The sequence below is a fragment of the Haemaphysalis longicornis genome, unplaced genomic scaffold, assembly GCF_048455015.1.
Source record: "Haemaphysalis longicornis isolate Haplotype H1 unplaced genomic scaffold, Haemaphysalis longicornis Haplotype H1 scaffold_12, whole genome shotgun sequence".
Taxonomy (NCBI): Eukaryota; Metazoa; Arthropoda; class Arachnida; order Ixodida; family Ixodidae; genus Haemaphysalis; species Haemaphysalis longicornis.
Window position 1 is genome coordinate 107807630 of NW_027526225.1, and position 17662 is coordinate 107825291.

The following is a 17662-nucleotide window of genomic DNA, read 5'->3' on the forward strand; positions in this document are numbered from 1 at the left end:
AATTCGTAAAATTTGGAATTCCTAAAATCGAATATTCATAGAATAGAGGTTTTGTAAAATCGAGATTCATCTCTTCGCACATCATGTATTTTAAATAGAATGCCTGGAAAACCAGATTCAGCACAAATTTTTTTAATCTAGGGGATTCAGAGAATCGATAATTCCTAACTTTGGAAATCGTAAAATCTAGAATTCGTGAAATCGAGTATTCGTAAAATTGAGGTTAAACTCTGCAAACATTCCATATTTCAAGCGGGTTGCCGGGAAAAACCAGGTTCAATACCAAAATTTTTAAAATCGGTGATTCGTAGAATTGTGGATTCATAAAATCGGGTATTTGTAAACTTTGGTATTTGTTAAAGTTAAGGATTCGCGAAATCGAGTATTCGTAAAATCGAGTATTCATAAAATCGAGTTCAAGGTTGAACTTCAAGGTTGAACTCTAGGTTGAACTCAAGGTTGAACTCTATGAACTCAAGGTTGAACTCTATGAACTCAAGGTTGAAATCTATGGTTGAACTCAAGGTTGAAATTCAAGGTTGAGCTCTACAAACACTCGTATATTATACAATATGAACCGGCACAATCGTTACGTCGTATAAATTCTGAGGGTAAGATTGAGCTTACTGCGTGTTCACCATGACGCAGCCGGCAGCGTGTGCGAGAAGCACTGGGCCTTCGAGCGGGTTCCGGGCAAGGAGCTGGTGATGGGCGGCGGCGCGGTGGGCACCACGTCGTCGAAGGTCAGCGTGGAGGCGAACACCCGCGAGGAGTGTCAGGCTGCCTGCCTGGCACACCGCGACTTCGTCTGCCACTCGGCAGAGTTCAACTACCAGCTCAGCGAATGCCGGCTGAGCCCGCACTCGCGCTACACCAGCACCGCGGGAGAGGGAAAGCTCGAGGACTCCAAGTTCGTCGTGGACTACTTCGAGAACAACTGCCTACAGGGTGAGCGCGAATGACCTGTTAGCTGGTGAGGCTGTTTCTCGTTGAGTTAGCTCCTGGCAATCTCACAACTTGCACCGGGGAGGTCAATTTAAGACATTTGTCTGGTTTCGTTTGCCTTCTTATTCTGAGGCGGGCATAAATATTAGCGGAGCTTGTCAGTCAAGATTTCTCCTTTAGTGACCAAAATTTTTTTTAATGCTAAAGCATTTTAAGGCGGGCCCAACGACACCTGTAATGACCTTCTGTAAAGCTTGGCGTGTCACACTTTCGCGAAATATGAAAATGCTGTTACCAAAATGCCCTCAGGCATACATATTTTTATTAGAACAATTCTATGCCCCACCACACGCACAAATCACGAGGAATACGTTTGTGTACTGAAAGGAAGCAAATTTTAAAAGAAGTTGGTGTATAGCATTTCGTAGGGATACATGGGGTCTTATAGAAATATTTATTAAGACGCCCTGACCGCCGTAATTTAATACCACACTGCTTATATTGCACCTAAATATTCCTTGCCAGCAAGGCATTTGTGCCTAATAGTGAAGCCGATATCAAATGGGCGGAGATGTTAACGCATTTATGAGACAGTTTCTACTTGGTTCACAGCTCGTGAAATTTTTCCTGATCAAGCGCGTATTAGTTTCATCTTGCCTTCGTCTTGCATAGTTCTTCTCTTGTATTAACGAAATGGGTTAGAGAGACATGCGCCTTCAACTCGGGCGATCTTTGGCGGGTATTGTTCAAACATATTACAAACTTTAAGCGGAAACAGAGTGTGCACTTCGGTGTGTTGGTTATTCAAATTCGACAAAAATGCATATATTTTCAAAGTATATATGCTTATATTTCGTGGTGATTTCGTCAGTAAATATTAGTTAGAGCCAAAGCCTGTCTCGCGCCTTCTCTTGTCTCTTGTCCGCAGCACTGTGTATTTGATTCGAATTACAGAAGAGCAGAGAAGTGGTACTTCAACATCGCTCGCTACACTTCGTTGCACCTGCGCGTGCGCAAAGCCAGTTTCTCCACCTCAGCACACGTCATTCGGGGATGCTCCTTTTTACCCCGCTCCGTTTACCCCACCCTCCCACTGCCTGGCATGATGGTACCAGAAACTCCCCACCCGAGCTCTAGGTGCTGGCCCCCGCTAGGGCTCAAGATTACCTGGCGTGCCTTCCTCACCTGAGGGACACTCCCAAGGGCTGTTCCTCACCAGACATGAAGTTTTCTATCTGGCCCTCTTCCCACCTCTGCGCATGCGCAGAAGCGCCGCTTGCCTACCGGTTTTCGTACCGGGACCGATTGTCCCCTCTGCTTAACTCTACTCTGCTATAACTCGCTATTAAAGAGTTGCGGCAGAGCCGAGAACCTGTCCAGGTACGGCACACTGTGCGCGAATGGCGCCTCTGCGCATGCGCGGAATTGGCGAAACCGGTTGTGCGCAGGCGCAGCTGCGCCTCCCGCGTACCGAACGCCGTACCGGGACCAGTTCTCCACTCTGTTGTAACTTCCTATTGTCACCGTTCCTGCTGACACCTTGGCGGAAAGAGAAGGACGCATGGCGTAGGAGGTAAACGTAAATGGTGACGACTTGAAATCATCTTCGCAGAGGTCCGTGGCTTCTGCAGCACCAAGAAATACCGCGACCAGGAGCTCGTGCTGGCGGACCTGGTGATCGGCACCATGTCGCAGGAGGACTGCCTTCAACGCTGCCTCAACAGCGTCGACTTCGTCTGTCGATCGTTCAGCTTCGAGCGTGACACGCAGACTTGCTTCCTCAGCCACCACACGCGAAAGTCGGCTCCCAAGGGCGCCATCCTGCGAATACCCGGCACGGACCTCGTCGAGCTTGGAGCCTGCTTCGACGGTGAGTGAGGAGGGCACACTTCACCGGCAGCGTTCGTTTGCCTAACGAATTCCTAACGAGCACACGTACTGCCTAATTGCCGCAAACGTTGAGTGGACTATTCGTTAAAAATGGAAACGAGGTTGTACGCGTGACGTATGTCTAAATCACTAGCTAATCAATCCATTCAGGGAATCGGTATTTCGGCTGGCGGAGCGCGGCAAATCAATGGAGCACTTATTTATTTACATATTTGTTTACTTATTTATTTTTGTTATATTCTTTGTTTGTTTGTCTTACTGGTAACGTGTTTTGCCTAGTTTATTACGCCCACGTTTTGTGTTTAATCACCGCTAAGAGAACTGTTAGTTTAAAAATGCATATGATTGCAGCACTGCTTAACGCGAAATTTGTACGCCGCGCGAACTGCAGTCTTTTTCGTCATGGCGCATAGCTGCTGCGTCTCAGGAAGTGATCGCGTGATGAGCGAACGCACGGCGGCGCGCGCTACTTTACCGTTGTCTTGCAGCGCGACGCCGCCGCCGAGCATGTTGTTGTAAATCGTGTTTGAACCTCCCGCGCAAATTTCAGCTATCGTAAGGCTCTGTGTCGGCGGCGCGAACTGCGTCTCAGGAAGTGAACGCGCCATCGTCGAGCGAGCGCCCAATGGCACGCGCTGCTATGGCGTTATCTCGCGGCGCGTCGCCACCACCCAGCATGTCTCGTGCGTTCGGCATACCGCCTTTTCTCTCACACTTTCGCCACACGTTCCTCCCCGGTTTTTTTTTTCTCTCGGTATATCACCCTTTCCCTCACACTTTCACCACACATTCCTCCTCGGTTTTCCTTCTCTCGGCATACCACCCTTTCCCTCACACTTTCGCCACACGCTCATTTGTGGTTTCCCTTTTGTCGGCATACCACCCTTTCACTCACATTTTCGCCCCACGTTCCTTCTTGGTTTTCCTTCTCTCGGCATACCGCCTTTTTCTCACATTTTCGCCACACGTTACTCCTTGGGTTTCCTTCGGTACTCGGTGTTTCCTTTGTTCACTCGGTTACGAGGCTGCCGACGAAGAAGGTAAACCACAGTAGCGGACGCTTAAGTGGTGCGCAATAAAATGAAACAATAGGCCATATCACGTAACCCTCGATAATCACTAGCCAATTAATCAGTATCCCGGCGGGACAAGTGCGCCACATCAGCAGATTATTTTCGCTCGTGAGCAAGCTAACAATTCTACTCAATCAAGCACTGTTCCTTGTCTGGGCTCTAGCGAAATAGGTTGGGCTCCTGACAGCTCACGTGCTGCTCCAGCCCAACCTTTAGAAAAAAAAACTTTTTATTTATAAGAAAGTGACAAAGTTCCACAAACAGGAACTTGAATACGTTGTATTACAGGCTTCAAGGGGCAGTTTAAGCAATACAATTAATTATTGAGGTATTAAAGAGAAGCATAGCGCTTTTATACGTATTTAATAATGGGCAGGAGACGAAAAAATACCATGTGCCATTCGCGGCGACTGCGCCAACGACATCTGTGACATCTCACTAGTTTGCAATCCAGGCCTTCAGAATTTTAAGCGCAGAGCACTTTAGAGGCTCGTCTTGTCGTCGTAGCTCGTATCGCTAGACCCAAGTAGAGCCACACGGCGTTCTGTCGTTGCGGCGCCTCATAGAGGCTTCGAAAACCAAGCGGTATATATAGCTATAAGCATTCGAAACTTGTGAACTGCTGGCGCTTCTCGTACATCATCCCGTTGATTAGCGCAACTAAAAAAACTGCAGGTACATTTGAGGCAAAATATACATAATGAATAGCCAGCGCCCGCGTTCATTTATTTAGGAACGCTCGCTGGGTTGGTTTTTGCGATAGTAAGCAAACAAAGTGGCAGTGCAACGCCGGTACTCGCGGGAGGAAAAGCAAGCACAAAAAGAACAAACTCCCGCTGGCGCAGTTTCAGGCAGCGGGCACGCGAGCACTGCGAAGGCGGGAAATTTGAATTGCATTGGGTAGTAGCAGTGAGCAGATAACGCCGCTACAGCCCATTATGGTGAATCACTTTCTCTGCACTTCCGACAGGTTTCGCGTTCAGTGGAATGGCTTTCTTGGTTTTTTATTTTCACCCATTTCGGGAACAATATCTACACATTTGCTTGCTCACCCCTCAGTGCACTGGTTAAACACACTAGCAACCCGCTAAATTTCGCCTCACGAGCTTGGCAGCGGACCCAGCATGCGATGTCCGCATACGATATCAGTAAAGTGGGAAGAACGGTGCAAAAGAAACAGCACTTTCAAACGCATTTTCATCTTTAAAATAGTCCGTTTAAATTGCGCAAAAGACTCATAATATGACTGTTAAGGAGGAGGAGGATAAACTTCATTGGAAGCATCGTAATATGGTGTGGGATCCTCTGTCCAGGACTCCATTGGAGACCCCTGCCGCTACGGCCCTTTGCACCAGCCTAAGCTGGGAATCGAGACCGGAGCTGGACAGCTCCTTCTCCCACTGCTCACGGGAAGGGTGCGCGATTCTTAGAATTTCGGGGTTTGCGAACACTCCCACACCATATGGTACAGATTGCCCAGAGAAGCGCAAAATTTGCACAGCGGGAAGTACTGAGTGGGATGGAGCAAGTGAAGTTTTGAACCGTGGGCATGGCAGCCCAAAACGGGGGTGATCACTTTAATGACACGCTTAATGTCTACGTGATGATGAGTATGACGGGTGTATACCCAGCGGGAGATTTAACGACCGTATACGCGTTCAAGAATCCGAACTTAGCGCGGTAATTAGGCAATGTTTAGTACTTATTTCGCTGTTCCCTAATGTCAGACCTTAGACAAAGGCTGTTGAAGAATTTGCGGGTACATTACCATTTAGGGGCTGAAAATAAGCTCCAGAAGTCTCGCCTCATTCAGTCACGTCTCTGAAGCATACCACAGGGTGCCTTGGGAAGGCGTTCAAATTGATTACCCGACATGTATACTTAGTGCGCTTGTCTAGCGTTATTCCGTTCCGAGATAGTTATACGTGTAGTAATAAGTAATTAGAACATAGATTTGTAAATAACACCAAATATTTGTCTTACCAGCTTTATGAAAGAGTTCATTGGTGTACAGCAAGATTTATCCATTAGAGAGGACTCATTTAAACACACGCCCATTCAGCCAGGCAGTTTCCGGAAGCAGAATTTACTGTAGCTTTACGAGACCGTGTTCCAATTACTTTTGGTGGCACCTGTGCCAGCCAGGCAACTTCTGGTGCGACGCAGAATGTTAGTAAATGTGTTGGTAAGCCGCACCCTAAAAGATACCGAACCATCCTTGTTTACGAAAAGATTAGCATGATTCTGCCAAGAGAACATCTTCAAATAAAAAAATCATGGGTTATGCAAGAATTTTCACACTGACGAAGCATGAATTCAGGCCCTTCGCGCCGGAACCTGTGGTTGTCGCCTCCAAGCCAGTATTTTGTCAACACGAAAATGTTTTATATTTCGATACACCAACATTTCGGTGACGTCATATACGTCACGGAAGTGACGCCAGTACAATGAAGCAAGCAGCCTGTAAAGGGTGCACCCTTGCACACACGGTCTTCTTGCGGGGAAGCAACCTTTAGTACCAAAGAGTACGTTATAGTTAGGGTTGTTCGTTTTCGAGTTGTATATTTTAATACGAAAGTGTTTTATGCCGCGATACTCGGAGATTTAAGTGACATCATATCCCTCCCGGAAATGACGCCAGTACACCTTTGCCGAAGCGACCCGCCAGCAGGACGTCACTCGCCAAGCACACCTACAAGACAGCCGTTGACCCGCAAATCAACTCAGCTCCAGATACCTATGACAGAGGAATCAACCACAGTTTTTTGTTCTGTAACGCATGAAAAATTTAGCCGGACTCACGCATGAAAATAACGCAACAGTATAAAAGTTAACAAATAGCGAAGAATAAGCACATCAGCCTAACAAAAACCGGCACCGCTTCAACACACAGACGACCACACGCGCGAGTCCAAGAGATGCAGCCACTCTGGTGGATCCCTCTGGGCCGCAGAAATGACCATTGCCATAGGAACGTATTCTGCTTGATGCTCAAGACAGCCGTTGCAGTCTGTGTAGACAGCACTTACAGTACCAAAAATGCCGGTGGAGCTGCTGAAAGACACACCGGAGTGCTGCTGTGGTTATATGTATAATATCCTTACAGCTCACTTGGGTTCCCTAATCTTATATCCCGCTTTAGTGAAACACATACTCCCTAAACAGCCTTGTATCCTAAGTACTTAAGCAGACACCATTATCTTAATATGCTTCGGAAACCTCCGCGGTTCCTTTTAACGAGTTCGGACCAAGAGCTTTGTTTAAATGTGAGCAAAAGCATAACTTCTCATCTGCAAGATGCCTATTACTTACCTCAAATTCACTGAGGCTATTTTTTTACAGAAGAAGGATAACTTGTTTCACGTTACAATTAAAATAGCAAAAAAAACATCATTTCTCAGCCCCACCACACGTGATGTCAAGAAACGCGTAAGAAACAGCTGTGATATATTGCACGAAACACCACCGCCATACCTGTGTCTCTCTACAATAACTTCTTTAACTCAGCCGCCTGGACGTCACGCCAGTCCAATTTTCTAAATGGACTCAAAGTAGCGAAAGGAAAGTTATGGTACATTTTTGTTAACGACTCCCGCGTGCGCACGGCTGGTCTTTGCTCTTTTTCATCGCCGGTCCATTCTTCAATTTCTTAGAGAGGGTAGCGTGTCCGTTTTTGCGACTCTGTATGAAAGAGAGGTAAAAATAAAGAAGCAGATATCCCTCTTTTTTTCTGAAAAGTAAAACGGTGAATGTTAGCCTTTTTCGGAGTTCGCAAGCAACGGCCGAGCAGTGAAAGATGATAAACTGGCTTTTGGAAAACTTCAATTATCTCAATGTCCCAGTGTCCGAAAAATGGATAAAGAATTATTCCTGGCGGTGATTCCCGTATGTTTTAAGCTTGGTACCATTTCTTGTGTCTGCTATAGACGTACGGTAATAACTTAAATATTCCGAGCTAAACTTCTCGTTGGAGTGGTTTCAAAGACAGTTTCATTTGCTGCTATCGCTTTGCAGAGGAGAAGAATGGGCAATCAAATTTTAACGGCGAAGCTGTTTTAGCAAATCGTAAGTTTTGGCTGTCCGGAGTTAACAATGCCAAAAAATTCTGAGCACACCCACTTAGCAAGATTGGCCAAGGCTGACCACAAAGAGCCCACCTACTTAGGGAGATTCGCCAAGATTGACAAAAAAAAAATCTCCATCGGTTGCCGTAATCACGGCAACACTGGCAACGAGAAAGACATATCATAGAGTACGCCCCTCCGAGGTGATGCCCTTTGATTATCGCTTTAAAAAAGATGGAGGAAGCTCACACTTATAGCAATAATGATGGAGTAAACGTTTCGGCAGCGAAGAAGAAGTAAATCGGCTGCAATCGGGTACTTAAACCGTCGGGAAGGCTGCTTACAGCCCCCTCCAGGGTGATGTGCAGTGATTATCGCTTCCACAAAAAATGGAGGAGGCTCACACTTATAGTAACAATAATGTAGTAAAGGTCGCTGCGGCAGCAAAGAAGCGAATCGGTTGATCGTGGACTTAAACCGTCGTTATGGTTGCGTACAGCGTCGCGACATTCATGTCTTATGAGTTATTGTGCGCTTGGTTCATTTTTTTACCGTATGTTGAACCACCAACGCCGAGCTTTTCGACTCGTAATTAGTTTCATTTGCATGTACTTGTCAAAGCACGCTTCAGTGAACGCTGAATTCATACCGTTAGCCCGGACTTAACTGAGAAGTTCTAATAAGCAACTTCTGTGGAATTAACTCAGGTCACAAAGCAGATACGATCAGTCGGAAGGAATGAGCTTTCTGCTTATAGTATCCCGGGAGAAATATACCGTTATCTGCGTTGATCTATTGGCGCATCCTGGCTTTGATAATGAACGTCCGCGAAGCTAGGTCTGACGCGTTTGTTGTTACAACAACGCTTAGAAACATGCGGTAATCGCACCAGGGATGGTAGAATAACATTTTTTGTAGCGTGAGCTACACTGGCCGAGGTTGAGCAGTTTGGCGTGGCTCCTGGGGAGCCGTGCTCCGCATGCGCGAGGAGCATTGGCGTCTCACGACGCACGTCTGGTGCGCCCGCCACTGCCGCGATTGGATTGGATTATATTGGATCGGATTCGATTGGAAATCGTTTTAGCAGCAGTAAGCGTGATAATCAGCTAATCCTAGACAAGCAGGGAACCTAAGAATAACCAGCTGAACCTTAGTTCACGCTACGTATATCCTGGCATAGCCGAGCTAAGCCACAGGTAATTTTTTTTTATCTCGGAATGACTGCAGTTTCACGACTATAATTATGGTACCATGCGCAAGACTGCGCCTTTGCAATATGCCCGCGGTAGAGAGCGCCACATGCACAAATATTTCTCAAGTCCCTTTCCGTCTTTGTCAGATAATTCATGCCACCTTCTTAAAGGAGTACTGACACGAAATTTTCGTGATACGTTTTTTTCGCTGCTATGCGTGCCTACCAGCCCACTAATCATAGAATGACAGATTAGACGGTCGAGCGCAGCGTAAACAATCATTTACGGCGTCGTTTATTCGTGCCAGTTTCGGTTTCGATTGAAAAACGCCGAGCGGCCGCCATAACAGGATGTATCACATGACGTCACCATTCTTGCCGCATCGCTGCCTCTTTGGAAGCGCGCGCGAGCGAGCGCACGCGCGCGCCCACACCAGCCGAGGTCTTCGCCGTCCCCACAGGCCCGGGCAGCATGACGTCAGTCCCAAAACCATGACGTGTACACACGCCCGAGCAGCGCGCGCCAACCACAGCCAGCGCGTCGGCTTTGCCACGGGAGCCCCGACGTCGGCAGTTTGGGGCAAGTAGCACATGATGTCATGTCGGCCCGCTCTGGGCTTTCTCGTGCGGGCGAAGATTAAAATGGATTTTAAATATGTTTCGCTGAACTGTTGCTGTTGAAACTTGCTGGGAGATATCTCCTGATAAAAAGGAAGCGTTTTACATAGTTATCTCAGCTTTGAAATTTCGTGTCAGTACTCCTTTAAAGAGTTTTGTAAAAAAATAAGGGAAGCTCACACTAACGCGTAAGACTTGAAGATAGGAAGCTGTGCGAAATCTTCACGACCTTGCCGATGCTTTTAGTCCTCGATTGCCGACGATTTGCTTCCTGTTCGCTGCCGCAAAAACCTTTGCTTCATTATTGTCGCTATTAGTGTGAGCTTCCATCATTTTTTTGGAAGAGATAATCACTGGACATCACCTTGGAGAGCGTACGCTATAACGTGTCTTTCTCGTTCCCAGCAAGACTGAGCAAGTGTTGCCACGGTTACAACGAACGCTGAAGTTTTTTTGTTTTTTTTTTGCCAATCTCCCTTAGTGGGTGTGCTTGGCTTGCAAATGTGCGCTGGGGACGCTGGGCGGTCGGTCTGAGACACGCACAACACCAGAGCTCGGCATTCTCTTGGTTTTTTAAACTGCCGGGCGGTTCCCGCAGTCTTGGCTAATTTCCTAAGTGGGTATGCTTGAATTGACAAACGTGCGCTGGGGACGCTGGGCGGTCGCCGCGCTGATTAAACTGCCGGGCGGTTGCCGTGAGGCTCGCACTCATGTGCGATCGGCATTTTCTTGCTATTTTGAGATGCGGACACGGAAAATAAATATTTGCTAAACAGCTTCGCTGTTAAAAATGTTTGTTCACGTGACCTCGGTAATTCATAATCTTGAATTTCTCGCAGCCGCAATCGCGATCAGTGAATGATTTTTTTAAAGTAATAATCCATTTAGACGATTGCTGTGTACTCGGAGAATTTATTCAATCAATGGCGTGCGATCCATAAAAGAAAATATTGTTAGCCCCTATTGAATAAACTATGCATACGCAAAACAGAAACCTTCCTCCGAATATTCCGCTAACACCAACTATAGTGACTGATTTCATCCCCTAAAGCGTAACTTTACAGACGCTCAGAACTGCTAGAAGAGAAGAATTTGTTGGTAGGGTGAAAGAACGAGCATTGACTCTCCTGATCACAAGTTCATACGTACGAGCGGGAGAGGTCAGTGTTGTGTTGTTACTTATTTTGAAAGGCACGTCTCATTACCTTCCAAAGCATCTGCACCTTCTCGCTACTATCTGCACTTTTCGCAAAGTTTAAAGAAATAATCGAGATTGTACGGAAAATCGATGATGCTGTGGCGACTCCCCAGCCACTTTCTATAGATTTCTTTATGACGTCACAAAATCTTGTTTGAGCAGTTTTGTGACGTCATCAAACCTCAATCAGGGAACATGACTGGGCGATTGCAGTGGGACCTCTAGTTGCGTTTCGTCGTAACTTTTTAATGCTAACGCTCAGTTAACACACTTATAAAAATGTTTTAGGGCTGGTTCACATTACGTCACTCCTGCCCATATTACGTCACTATCACGCGAAATTTGAAAGTTTAAAGATATTTCTTGCGCCGTTTTTTCATTAAAAACACCTTTCTTGGCTGCAGTGGAGCTGAAGGCTGGTTCTTTCAAACTGAACAAAGCTGTATGTCGTCTTCATTGCCCTTGGAGGCCATAATCACCAGTGCAGCTGGCTGGGCTAACATTCCAAGAAAGTGACTTCAGTACGGTTTTGTGCAACAGTTGGTAGCCAACTGCCGTAAAGCTGATCATCAGTTGCAATTGCAATAGCTCACGGTCAACTGTGAATAGGGCTATAAGTAGTTAACCATCCAACGTGCTTTTATTCTACATATACTTTGCGAAACACTACAGTCAAACCTCGGTACAACGAACACCACATTAACGAACTTTTCAAATTAACGAGCGTTTAAGAAATCCCACGCCGACTGCTTATAGTTTGAATGTAAAATTATTTCACTACAACGTACTTCAGAATAGCGAACGTTTCAAAATAACGATCGTTTTATTTAGTTCCGTGCCATGTTAACAACACCTCAGTACTACGAACTCATATTTTCAAGGCCGGAGACTCTTAGAAGTCCGTTTTAAACAATCGCGGCAACCGGGGCAGTGTGCTAGTAGACGACACGGCAAAGCGCAGCGAAGAAGAGGACGTCTTGCAACTTGCACCGCGGAATGCGGCAGCCGATGCAAGAGGGAGAAAAAAGGTGAGGAGAAGAGAAAAAATGAAGCATGGGTAGCCTTTTCCGTCCCGAAAGCCACGGCCGCGCTATTCGCGCTCACCCCAACTTTTTCTACGTTCCGCCGCTGCTCACGTGGCTTGCTGGATCTTCACGGACATCAGCGGAGCTGACAACAGAGGAGATTGCCCAGACCGTGAGCGTTCAGGATGAAGAAGTGAAGATGGCAGCGAGGATGGCATGAACAACGATGCCTCTGAGGGTGCCGCAGCAGCACTCGAAGACTACGACGAGCACGCGACGACTGCGGATGTGGTGGACAGCATACAAAAACTCCGCACATGTCCGGGGAAAAACCGCACGGCCACTGATTCACTCCCCAGGAATGTGTAAGAGTTTGAGTCCTTCGTGCTAGGAAGCTTGTGCTACTCGCGCTAGATGAAAATCGCCAACCACTTTAAATAAACGTGCATTGTTTCATGATCACTAGTGCATTTTTTTTTGTGAAAAATGACTCCAAGGATGCGCTGCTGTACACGTAGGTCGTTTTAGGCATTGAAATACTATTTGTTTTCTTAAATTTTGCGATTTTCACTATAACGACCTTTCAGAATAACGAGCAATTTTCCACGGTCCCCTGAAGTTCGTTATATCGAGATTTCACTGTGCCCCGCATATTGATTGTCAGTGTATCAACATTTCACATCCATATACCCGAAGACACTTAAAATTCACCAATACAGTGTTGCTGCTGTAGGTCACGATTTGGAAGCAGCTTTCAATCATGGGTTTTCTTCGTTCGTAGTGTCCGCTTTTCTTTGAATGCTTCCTTTGCTTTCTGTCTTACATGCAAAACCGCTGTCTCCCCCCCCCCCCCCTCCCGCTCCCAACTGCATGCCCCATTTTCTAAAAGATAGTTCTGACATTTTCTGCGGCACAGCATCGTGACGGTTGTACAGTCCCTTAGCATAAGATAACACGGCGTGGACCCACAAAGAAGTCGCAATCTGGCGAACTTTTGAGAAAATTACATTTGGAAGAAGCCATGCGGAACGACCCTCTGCAACTAAACTAAAGTTTTTCCCGAGGAAGGAGCACAGACGAGGGGAAAAACTTTCACGCTTTTGTTCAGGGTTCGCCAACGAAGTACAAAAAACGAGAATGGGTGAGGGGGGCTCGCTTTAAGCTCACTGAAAATCCGAAAATGATGATGTGACGTTTGCGCTGGCGCTGCTGCCTCTTAAAGGAACCGACGGGCTGTGCTAAATTCGGGCTGTCTGTCCCACTTAGCGATATCAGAGCTAAGATAAGCAGGACACAGCGGCGGCGGCAGTGAAATTGCCTTTTGACACGCGAAAGACTGGTCTGTGAAGCGGAGATTAATGGCAGCATGAAAAGAAAAATGGCGGTAAAATGAAAAGCTAAAAAGTAAAGGGACTGTCCTCACGCCTTATTGGTTTTCCTTCTTGTTTGTACCTCCGTGTGAACTACAGTTCTTACGGTCCTTTACGTTTACGGTGCCAGAGGGGGGAAAGGGACCCTAGAAACCAGGGTGTGAACATAAGCACAAGAATGAAGGGAAAGGTCGGGGAAACGTGTTTGATAGACACTGTAGCAAAAGCTAATAGAAATAAGGGTGTAAGAAAAAGAAAGAGCTCCTTCTCTTCCAAGGGGAAGAACAAATTCCGCTTCTACAAATTCTACGTGTACTAGAAAAGGTACGCAGAAAGGTACTAGAAATTCTACGTAGAAAAGGTCGGGGAAACGTGTTTGATAGACACTGTAGCAAAAGCGAATAGAAATAAGGGTGTAAGAAAAAGAAAGAGCTCCTTCTCTTCCAAGGGGAAGAACAAATTACGACGTGGAGGAAACGACACATCGTCTCGGCTGCTTAACGGTTTGGAAGCCTTGAAGCTCCGTACTATAGTGCTCCTGCTGAGGGTTCTCCATGCGCTACTCAGCGCTTTGCGGCCGTAGATTTTTGACGGACGACGTCTTTCTGGGAACTGTTATGAGGGGCTGTCACTCAGTACGTGCGTGCCTTCTCACATCACATCCGGCCAATTTACCACTACAGAAAAAATAGTCTCACGACTTATGCTGTATGCCTCAGCGCATTGGGGGCACTTCAAACCTGTACTGCTCGCTCTGTACGATTTCCGGGCGATTAGTCGTTCTCTGATCTTACACCCCTCAACCTTTCGTAGCGCCTTGGGAGGGGCTGTTATTTTGTTGTCCCTGTTTCAGTTGCCTAGCTTCAGTTGTCAGCCCGCGTTTACAACTCCGTGGAAACGCTTTACGCGCCTCCCCTCTTGGGAGTTCCTGGAGATATATGGCGCCATTATAACCAGTGGTTTATCCTTTTTTTCTGGCTACCTTGTCAACCTCTTTTTTGCCCCCGTTTAAATCTTACCGGGTGGGCCAGTTTCGTTAAGCCGGTAATCGTTTTGGGATGATTTTCTGAAGAAACGTAAGCTTAACATGAGAGCAATAATCAATCATGATTCATGACGTGCTTAGCATTCACCTTTTTTTTATAATAACAAAAGAGGCAGTCATTGTGACAGGTGCAGCCGTAGCATTGATCAATTTTATCTTCTCTTATGAATGCCTTGTAGATGAAGTTCAAAAGGGAACACGTTGTGAGCATGTCTTGTTAGGGCAACATCAGAACACAAGCGCAAACATAGTTACAAAGCGCCAAACCAAAGATTGGTTGACCCTTTCAAGGAACAAGAATTTTCCATGCCCCCTCCCACAATTGAAAGAATAGTGCAGCTTGCGCTAAGGGTGTAAGGCGGAAGAAACAGCAGAGCTGGCGGCTGGTCTCCAATCGTCGGAGACCCGGCTGCTGTACCTCACATGGATTTCTGAACTTGCCGCTTAAAGTTCTCCATGACTGCATGCCCGGTTGGTTTTGTCCAGAGCCTTCCGCATCTGTTCCAAAGTGAACTGCGTTAGCACGCGCTAGACTTCGAGGCAACCGGCTTCCCGAAGTCGCCGACTGTGGCGCGAGATGTCTTATGCTCCCCATTTTAGGTGCGGACGCGCCTGAGCTGTTTTCTTGGGTTTTTCTTGGGCGTCACCCAGGCTTGCAAGCCCACGCGCAAGCCTGGATGACGCCACGCCGCCGGACCAAGCTCAAGCTTAAACATATCTGCTTTTAAGAGCGGCTCAGAGCGGCTAAGTTGCGGCAGCGAGGGCTCACGTGAATTCCAAAGCCAACGCTACGAATAGCCCAAGGGACCCAGGTTTGATTCTCACTGTTTACTTCGGACAACCAACACCTCGTTTTAATTTATTTATTTATTTATTTATTTATTTATTTATTTATTTATTTATTTATTTATTTATTTATTTATTTATTTATTTATTTATTTATTTATTTATTTATTTATTTATTTATTTATTTATTTATTTATTTATTTATTTATTTATTTATTTATTTATTTATTTATTTATTTATTTATTTATTTATTTATTTATTTATTTATTTATTTATTTATTTATTTATTTATTTATTTATTTATTTATTTATTTATTTATTTATTTATTTATTTATTTATTTATTTATTTATTTATTTATTTATTTATTTATTTATTTATTTATTTATTTATTTATTTATTTATTTATTTATTTATTTATTTATTTATTTATTTATTTATTTATTTATTTATTTATTTATTTATTTATTTATTTATTTATTTATTTATTTATTTATTTATTTATTTTAGTTCACAGACCCTCATGTTTTCGTTCATTCATATGGCGTAGCATGCTAAGCGCTATGGCTCGGCTAACCTCGCTGTTACCACTAAATGCATTCTATCTCTCTCTCTCTCTACGCCCGGGGTAAACAGCTCCACTTTTAAAAGGCCCTGCGCAGAGGTAATTCACTGGCATTGAATAAAAACGGTGTAAAGCGATTCCCTTAGAAGTACGAGGTTTTAAAAGTATTTGTAACCTAGAATATATATATTTCTGCGTATATTTTTACGTGCACCATGATTAAAAATGGTTTCCTTAGAATTGTCGAGGCGTCTGTAGATCCTGCCTTACAAGTGATTACGAAGGTACTGAGCAGGCAGATTTGCGGAGGAATAACGCCTGGACAACAAAATAAAACCGAAACAAAAATAATAGACGAAATAAAAACAATCTAGTTGTATGCAAGTGCAACAGTTTCTTAATTATGAGATGGTGCAGTGAGCCCATTGTTTCTTATTAATACATGCACGAGGGCCAGTGCGACAAGAAAGCACCGCTTCGAAGGGTAGTCGAAGCATTGTTAATTGAACACTCCGCAGCGGCGTTGAGGACCAGCCCCTGTTTCATAGACGACAATAGCTGAACCTTATTCTGTTACTAAGACGAAGGGGCATTAAAACAGAAATGCCGAACCTCAACTCTTATTCTTTTGTGGTTGTGAAGTATTTTCTTGACACTTCCTATTCTGGCCGTCTTGTTGTGGCTTTGAAAGAACAAAACAACTTCTGTCCGCTTTTTAGGAGAGGGAATAGAAATACAACAAAGTGTGCAGAGAGCGCTTTCGGAACTGAGGTGCATGCCATTTTCCTGTCTGAGTGGCCGGCACAGGGCGAATATTTTAGTTTATTTTATTCATGAAACCCTGCTCGCCCCGTTTTGTTCGTTACAGGCTCAGAGAAGTGGCGGGTTTCATAGATATCTATTTTTTTTTAAATTTCGGGTATCTTTGGCGGCTTTTGAGTTGTACTATGAACAAAACATTGCCCGCTTTATTCACCAAATTAGCCACTTTCCGCGCCATCGAATAAAGACGTGCTCGACATGCACCTTGTTTCGAGACCCTCGAACAATGAAATTGAGTGGAAATTCAAATTCTTAATAGCGTTTCATTACGGCGTTGGAATTACCAACGCATTTGGCAACGGTCAGTACGTAGTCGGTCTTACAGATTCCGATTGGAAAAAGCGTTGGTCTTGTCGTGAGCATTGTAGCAAATGGAGGAGTAACAGGGGGATCACTTTGTGGCGTAGAATTAAGACCTATCTTTGTGAAATGAGAACTAGATGACTTGAGATAAATAATTTGGCAATTAAATAAATAGTGAATGTGCGATTGATGGGCATTACGGGATGGACGATGCGAGGGGAGATATTGCTACAAAGGGTGAACTTTTTCCCCCGACACGCCTACAAGCGAATGTTTTTATTCTCTAATTAGGTGGTGGCTATACAAAGGGGAAGTGTTTTCGGCGCAAGTGCAACAAGCCTCACAGGCATTCGCCCTTAAACATTTCATTTGATTTTGATTTGATTTTTTATTTCTTGGCAAAACCCAAGGGGAGGCTGAGACTAAAGTCGAACGTGGCCTGACAGAGGCCTCAGCCACCCGATTTACAGCGTACATAACAACACGTCTGTTCACAAATTTAAGCATGATAGCACAATCGTAATAGAGAAATAGCACAAAGCAAAGTCATTACTACACTTCTTATGTATTATACAAAGCATAGGTCTCAAATTCACAAAGGGATCACAATGTACACATAAACGCAGTAATTCGTACGCATGAACTTTCATCAGTTACACTACTATGTCATAATTACTTATTAATATATTTTTGTTTGTAAATGTTTTTGATTTCTACCTTTAGGGTAGAACATGACAGAGGGGATCTCCGGCGAACACTTCATCGT

At 45.1% G+C, this 17662-nt stretch overlaps 1 protein-coding gene across 20 annotated transcripts in view; it reads left to right on the top strand.

Moving 5' to 3' along the window:
• Positions 1–17662, top strand: part of LOC144163204 (uncharacterized) — a 1050610-nt gene that overhangs the window by 982906 nt on the left and 50042 nt on the right. For all 20 annotated transcript variants that reach the window (XM_077694043.1, XM_077694044.1, XM_077694046.1 and 17 more), the window contains 2 exons: positions 649–948; positions 2558–2815. In XM_077694043.1, coding sequence (XP_077550169.1) covers positions 649–948; positions 2558–2815 — 558 coding nt within the window. The remainder of the gene's footprint in view (positions 1–648; positions 949–2557; positions 2816–17662) is intronic.